Source organism: Glycine max, chromosome 1 (genome assembly GCF_000004515.6).
Source record: "Glycine max cultivar Williams 82 chromosome 1, Glycine_max_v4.0, whole genome shotgun sequence".
Classification (NCBI taxonomy): domain Eukaryota; kingdom Viridiplantae; phylum Streptophyta; class Magnoliopsida; order Fabales; family Fabaceae; genus Glycine; species Glycine max.
In genome coordinates, this window is record NC_016088.4 from 37,412,252 (window position 1) to 37,420,443 (window position 8,192).

Genomic DNA, 8,192 nt, shown 5'->3' on the forward strand with positions numbered 1-8,192 from the left:
TGCATTTTACTTTAACGATCAAATTGCACCCATCCTCCTTTTGCCTTTCTCAAATTACACAATACTATTTTTTTTTCTATTCCTACACTAATCTTGTTTAAAAATATTACACTAACACCCCTCATATGTTACACTAACTCCTCCTATAAAGGAGGCAAACGAGGTAAATGATATGGTTAAAAAAGTAAGTGTTTGAGTAATTACAAGAAATCTCAGGGATGATTAGTGGAATTTACTCTGCTTTAACCAGGCAAAGTTGATCTAGGAATTAGAATTTCCCTTACTTTTATACAAAACACGCCTACTAGTCTATTACATAGTGCTTATCATTAGGTTGGTTACCATGTGATTGCAAGAAGTTTAACAACCAACAAAAACAAAGACTGTACAGCATTATGCATGTGGGATCAATGATGTAGGGTAAAAGAGGAAATGGAAATTTTTCTATGGCACATGCTGATGGTGTATAGATAATTTAACCATGACAAGGGATCTGAGCTGCAAAATGTTGAAATGCACAACCCAATTTCAATTTCACTAGTACAAATCAGGCCCTACTAATTTGAATTAACAGGTGAATGTTTCAGACAACAAATCCTTCAAATTGAAGGTGGTTGCAGCTTTCCATCAGCAATCTTGCAGTGGATCCAATTTGTACAGCAGAGGCTCCAATATCTATGCACCATTCATGGCAGAGTCTGCATGGAGTGTATTGCCATCTTCCATGATCTTGCCATTCACTTGTGTTCTCTGCCTCTGAGCAAATTAAAACAACCATGTTAAGTCCAAATCAAAGAGACAAAGACATGACATGAATGGAACAAGGGTAAGGACAAGTGCATTCAAAGTACCCAATCTACAGGGTCTCCAGAATTCCCATTCAATAGCTTGTGGTTCTCCTCTTTGGTCCTGCTGTCTTTGTCTTTGGTGCTCAAAGGTAGCAAGGTTGCAGCTGCAATTGACCTGTCTGGTAATTCTGCAGAATAACTAAGTCAGAACAACAGCAAATGGCAATCAAATAAAGACAATAGCTATGTAATTATGTGCATGTGACAAATGTTCTAACCTGGCAATTTCTTGTCAATAAAAAACACCACCAAATTAACAGTGTACCTGCCAGCCATGGACCAAAAAGATCAACACAAAAGGGACATAGGCCACAGTTTTCACATTACATAGCAATATATGCTCCTTACCAGGCAACAACTACGTCAACCGTGTAATGTTTGCGAGATGCTACTATCAAAAGACTCTGAACCACAGCAAGCAACCACCCTAGCTGCTTTAGTGACCTAATGGTTCATCAATGTCAACAGTTACAACAAATCAGAATTTAAATTTAAACATAACAGAATGTGACAGGAAGGACTGAAAATGAAATGAATAATAGCAACACACTCCTTATAACACACTTTCTTATTGATTAAAATTTAATGAAAATCTACAAAATCATGAGTGAGATTCATTAACTAAGGTGTGTGATCACACAATTTTGTGATTTCCAACAAATTACAACTAATAATAGAGTGTGTTAAAGAATGTGTTGTTGGCATTTCTCATAATAAATTAGCCTAACAAAAGTTACTGCAGTAAAATATCTTGACAGAGTTGATTCTTCAACAAAACAAGATGGAAGGAATTTATAAGCCAATTTTACCTTCGAGTGCCATATTTCTGATACGTGAGCACAAAAACAAGTGTAAAGATCATGTGTGATGAGAATATCAAATCACCACATCCATAGACCACACCACGTGGAACTGTACATAATATAATTGAAATGAGCAACAAAACAAATACATAGGCATCAAATATGAACAACTCCAATACGATAATGTATACTCACAATTAATCAATAGCACTTCAAGGACACTATCTGGACGGGGTAATGTGGCAAGTTTAGAACCCTGCATGATACATTAAGTAGTCTAAAAATTTAAGAATCTAAAGAAAATAATAATAAAAGATCTTGCCCACATATGTTATTTGCAGTAGTTAAGAGAATACTTAAACACAACATGTGACATGTTTTACAAACACATTCTCAAACAATTGTACCTCACGGCAATGGTAATTTGGACCAGGAAGTTGTGTAGAATAAAATGTGATTATGCGAAGAACTTGAGAACCCTGCAGTACACAAATATGAAGTGAGAAAACTGGCAGATTCACATATACAGAATAGGCACTTAACTCTATCTGAAGCTTTTAAATGGCCAGGAATATACTTTTCTGACCATGTAAGAGGAACAGAAAGCAAGGCATGATGACATCACATAATAATCAGGGTTACACCTGAGCATTAAATTTTGAATCATCCTAATTCATCAATCTATCACCCTAAGAACTTATTTATTCAATTAGGATTCCCAAAAAAATAAACAATACTTATTAAACATGAGATAATGTGATCAACACTTACCACTAAGAATGCTAAAACCCTGCACCATATTAGAACTGTGTAGATCTTTCTGTTCTTCAATATGAATGGATGAAATGTCCACTGCAAAATCACATATCAAAGAATATACATGAAACTTCACAAAAAATAAATAAAGGAAAGAAAACGATACTTGTTTAAATGAGAAGTTCACGAAAATAAGCCATACAGGCCAAAAGGGATTTTTAGAAAGGAAAATAAGCCATTGAAACAGGGATAATATTATACTAAATTACTAATACTATATATGTCGAATCTTGCAGTAGCAGAAAGTATCAGGCAAAAATTAATAAAGCCATAGAATCAAGATTAAAATAATCCTTCACTGACATCAGTACTAAACCACTAAGAAGAAACTTCAAACCACAAAGTAAGAAATGATATTTTCCTTTCTTTTATTTCTCATTTTTTTTATTTTCCTACAAGTCTCAATAGTCAGTACAAACACCTCGTGGGTAACTTTTCAAGCCTCACAAAGCCACAATGAAAACAATATATTAGAAATAACAGCTCAGTAGTCTGACTTCAAGGAAACACCAGACGGTGGCAGTATAGCACACACATTCATGATCAAGCCATATTTACCTGAAGAATTTATCACACCAAAAAAAACATGTTCATAGTAGAATATAGAATTGTCTGTAAATTTTAATGCCATAGGTAGGTAAAATATAACCTATCACATAAAAGGTGGGCGTAAAAAGGTAAATGCTGACACAACACAGTCATACAGTTAATCTATGAAAACTGAGACAAAGAACGGGAAGGGGGAATTCTTACCGAGACAAACGATATAAAAATCATGGCAAACAGTGTTTCACTTATGTAAGCTTTGTCTTGCCCAAGCTCCTGTAATAACAGCACCAAAGATTAAAAATTACAAGGGCATTATTATCATTCTATGTACTGGTTTTTCCAAGAGAGAGAGAGAGAGAGAAGGGAATGGCAATTACAAACCGGAAGAAGGAAGAATCCAACATCTTGTAGAGTAGGGCCAGGCCTATGTAAATAATGAACTCCTCGGGCAGCCAAACCATGTATATACTGTAGAGAAACAGTTAAAATTCAGACATCAAACATTGCGATAAATAGTATGTCAAGTAACCAAGTAAACCAATGTACTATACTGTGTTACACTTTATGCATACAAAACATAGACAAGAATAGAAACACAGAAACATATACTTTGCAAAAATTTGCCGTTCTTATTTCTTTTTCATAGAACATTGGCCCTCAATATCTTTCCTCAACAACTAGCTGCAAACTAGTAAATGTTTCCAATGATGGAAATGAAACATTTGATCATCTTCCCAGAACCCAGAGTTTCACAGAGAACTGAGGGTAAGGTAAATTGGTTTTTGAGATGGAAGATCAAATAACTCATCATCTAAAGCAAGTCATCATAGTTGCAGAATATGACAAAAGATGCTTCAAGCAGTTACAAGTTCCTAAAATTCCCTAATTTGAACACTCAGCCATCAACTCTGACACTTCATAACCATTGACAAAATAAGCTTCAGTAATCAAACCAAGTGATAGTAACAGTATTGTAATTTGTAATCCTCATTCATTCCTACCGAGAAACAAACAAAATAAAACAAAAGCAAGCAATTGTACCACTAGCCACACCAACAAACAACACGAACAAGAAAAACCGAACTCCATGTAGCATGCAAGTAAAGTTCCAATCCAACAACCATAAAACACTTTCAGAAAATTTCCCTCCACATCAAAGTAAAACAAAAGGAACCTTCTATACTAAAGGTAAACCACACTCAACCATTGCACGAGGTTGATCAAAGAGGGAGGAAAAAGAAAACCTGACAAACAAGACCAGCCAGAAGGTACTTCCAATTCTCAGCAAGGAGGTTGATCTCTGTAGTTGTCTCTGCACAAATTCTCTTCCATAGCTACACAAACACACACCAAAAACCAAACAAACATCAACACAAGAACACAAGAAAAGAAACAACAACACCAAGAGGGTGGGGGGGACAAATAAGCAACCTTTGAAGCCTCACGGCCAATGTAAAACGACATGTTATTGTCCCTGTTGTTGTCGTTGATGGGTTATGCGCGCAAGGAGCACTTCCATGTTACCTCATAACCACACTGATGATAGAGTCAACATTGATTGGCCAATATGAGCGATACCCACATAGAATTAATCCCTTTTTAAACTTTCCCACTATGCAAAAACCGAAACTTAGGCCGAAAGGAGACACACCCAGAAAGAGAAACACAACTGGGTATCCAAATTCGAATCGGGAAGAGGAAAAGATCGGAAATTTGAGGTCGATCACAAAAACAGAACCGTGCCCCAGATGAGAGGAATGAATGATCACAAGAAGAAGAAAAAAAATACAGAAGAGATTTTGGTGGCAGAATCAATGGGGGAAATGGAAACGGAGGCGCAATGGTCAAAAGGGGTTTTCGTTTCTCTCTCTTGTTTCTCTCTCTTGTTTCTCTCTCTGATTCTTCTTCTCTTTCTCGCAGTGTTTTCCTGACTGCTATGCACGCGAGATGAACACGGCGGGACAGTTGAGAAGAGAGTAGAAAATTATAAAGAGTGCCCCTATTTTTTATATTTCCAATTCTCACTATTTTAATATTCTTCCTTTACTTGCACATAAAAATAATATAATAAAAATATTAACAATATTGTTTATCAAAAATTAATATTACCTTCTAAAAAATTTAATTATTTCCATTTTTCTAAAAAATATGTTAATAAAATTTTTACACTATCATCCCACGAAAGATTATAGTATATGATGAGTTTACTACTTTTTATAATAATTAATTATCAGTTACTTTAAAAGTCATTTTTCTCATAATTTTTAATCAATTAATAATATAAAAATATTTACATGAAAGAAAGTTAAACTCTAAAAAGTTACTCATCCAAAAAAAAAAAACTCTAATAAGTTATGTTCTTCAGTATTATTTTTGTTTGTTATTAAAGCTAAAACACATATTTTAAGAAAATAATTAATTAAACCAACTTTTTATGACAAAATAATTTTATTAACTCAGTACTACACTGAATAATTAGAAATATACTTTTATTAGTGTATTTATTATTGAAAAAATAATTAATATTTTCTCGATGTTTTTTAGGGGTAATATTTTTCTTGATGTTTAAAACTTACAAATGATTTGAGATAATAAAAAAAAGCATTTTAAAAATGACAAATATAATAGAATAGGAAGAGCTTGATGTTTTGTGTACAAAAGTCTATAAATTTTGAAGATGATTAATCTTTATAAAAAAATAAAATAAAAATTGATTTCACCATTTAATAAGATCTCTTTTTTCAATCAAATTTTTTATTTACAAAATTTAAATTTGAGACTTTATTTAATGAAAAGAATATAAATTAAGTGTAAATACAAGTAATGTTTGTCTTTCTATTAGTAAAATATAAAAAATAAATTCATGTTTTTTCATTTGAATAATAATATTTAAGCAATATCTCATTTTAATTTATATCTTTAATTTACCAATGTGGCCATTTATTCCATTCTTTCTCCTATTTTATGCCTTATTTTTTTTTTAAAAAAAAAAGTGTACATATAGGTAATGTCTGTCTTTCTAGTTTCTACTAGTGAAATTCAAATAATAAATTCATGTTTTAATAATAATAATAATAAAGAAATAAAGAGTGAAACGAGAAAACGAGAAAGATCACCGCTTACAACTTTTCCTTGACGTCAAACCTTTCTCTCTTGCTGAAGCTGTTGCCACCAAAATGAGCGAATAAGACCAAATCCACAAAACTAATAGTATCTTCTAGCTTTTGAAATAATCAGCACTGTTAGTTAATTAATTAAATTAAAATGAAATCCTCAATGTTATATTTGTTTGAAGAAAAAAAAAATCAGTAACAGTGACCCGATTAGGATATGATTCGGTGAGAATTGACTTGAGACCGCAAGAGCCAATTAGGCTATGGCCACTCCTAGGCATAGCAATGGGTGAAACGGGGACGGATATTCCATTTCCCACTCTCGCTCCGATTAGACATGGCAAAAAAATTCGTATTTATGGATATTCATCGGAATTCGTCTTAATTTTGACGGGTAATATACAAGTTGACCGGGTATGGGTTCGGATTTTTTCTGATAACTAAAAGTCGGGTGGTATGAGATTAGTAGACTTGTCCCGATCCCGAACCCGAATCCGTCTCGCCACTTAAAATCTTTAAAAATTTTGTATAATTTAATCAAAAGGCATAAAATTTTTATTACTAGTTAATTTTATTTTAGAACTTTTACATAATTTAATATTATTTTCTTAACTATTTTTGTAGACACACATGCTATAATAAATTTATTGATATATAAGTAGTTGAAAATAAATGTTTAACAATCAATTTATTTTTTCTAAAATCAAATTTTTAATATTTTTTTATAAAAAAAAAATATTTTTCTAATTTGAATCGTGTATGGGACAGGGTCGGGGATACCCGATACCCGACGGGTACCCAACAGGTACGGGGACGAGACAATAAACTTAAACCCGTCGGGTATCGGATACAAGTATGGGGATATGTTGGGGAGTCGGGGTAAGAGATTAGGGAGACAATACTCATACCCGCCCCACCCCGCCCCATTGCCATGTCTACCCCCGACTTTGTAACTGATCCCCGACTCCACCCTTGGTTCCCATCGGGGTTAAAAAATATGAATCCATCCCCGTTCCTGTTGGGGGTCAGGTTTTCCCACCCCGCCCCTGCTAGTATTGATTAAAAAAATTTTAAAAAAAAGAGAGAGAAAATATTATAACTTATTGGAAAAAAAATGGAAAAAAAATGCAGTTACGTAAAAAAAACAATAACAAATTCAAAATATGGGATAAATATCATAATTTAAAAAATTACTAAAAAAAATCAATCAATTCAATTAAAATCATAAAATTTGGGTATTGCATGAGAAATTAAGGACATGCATATTTATTTTCCCCCAAAATAGATTATCATGTAAATATATGTTGTCCCAACAATAAGTAGCATATGATTCTATTTAGCAAAAAATGAGATACTAATATACTATGTTGATTGTCCTTCAACATGTTTCATTCTATTTAGCATATGATTCTGTTCAGCAACTTAAAAATGTTTCATTCTTTCAAATTACATAATAAAAAAACAACTTAAATTGTTCAACAAATAAATGTTAATCATTCCTCCAAATTAGTGACACCACACCCATCATTCCACCTGCATAAAAGAAATAAAAATTAGAACAAAAGCTTATATTATATAATAACAAAAAAATGAAATTTAGAACATTATTTACCTTCATCATCTGAAATCATTTCATTCATTACAGTAGCACATTCAGTAACAACTTTATAGCTCATAGAACCTATAAAAATACATTACAAGTATTAGTTCTTGAATAAACACAAATATCAATTTAACAACATATATGAATAAAATTTTACTAGTATTTTCAGCACTCCACAACCAACTTCTAGCGCACATTAAAGCCTCTAAAGTAGTCCATTGAAGTCGACTACGATGTGGACTTAATATTTGACCACCAGTGCTAAATGCGGATTCTGAAGCTACAGTAGATAGAGGAATAGCTAATATATCCTTAGCAATTGCTTGAAGTGTTGGATACTTGACACCATTAAACTTTCACCACATCAAAATATCAAAGTCAACAACTCTTGGTAAAATCTTTTCTTCTAAATAGTGGTCTAACTCTAATTTAACATAAGAACTTTTAGTCATTTATTCCT

General features: G+C 32.8%; 1 protein-coding gene across 1 annotated transcript; it reads right to left on the reverse strand.

Annotated features, from left to right (window-relative positions):
- Window positions 1–445: 445 nt before the first annotated feature.
- LOC100814250 (phosphatidylinositol:ceramide inositolphosphotransferase 1) lies at window positions 446–4,993 on the reverse strand. Its single transcript, XM_003516872.5, has 12 exons — window positions 4,448–4,993; window positions 4,261–4,350; window positions 3,398–3,484; window positions 3,221–3,289; window positions 2,423–2,503; window positions 2,059–2,130; window positions 1,847–1,907; window positions 1,658–1,760; window positions 1,197–1,292; window positions 1,067–1,113; window positions 852–976; window positions 446–756 (listed from the first exon to the last, which is right to left on the reverse strand). Exons 1-12 carry the CDS (start codon window positions 4,478–4,480, stop codon window positions 676–678), a joined length of 945 nt encoding a protein of 314 aa, XP_003516920.1. The 5' UTR covers window positions 4,481–4,993; the 3' UTR covers window positions 446–675.
- Between the last annotated feature and the right edge of the window lie 3,199 nt (window positions 4,994–8,192).

Excerpts from the sequence above, each read along its gene's own strand:
- LOC100814250 (XM_003516872.5), bottom strand. The coding sequence starts at position 4,480 with ATGTCGTTTTACATTGGCCGTGAGGCTTCAAAG. Across the intron at positions 2,504-3,220 it reads TTTTTATATCGTTTGTCTCG|TGGACATTTCATCCATTCAT; the intron begins GTAAGAATTCCC and ends GTGATTTTGCAG. Across the intron at positions 1,908-2,058 it reads CAAATTACCATTGCCGTGAG|GGTTCTAAACTTGCCACATT; the intron begins GTACAATTGTTT and ends TGTATCATGCAG.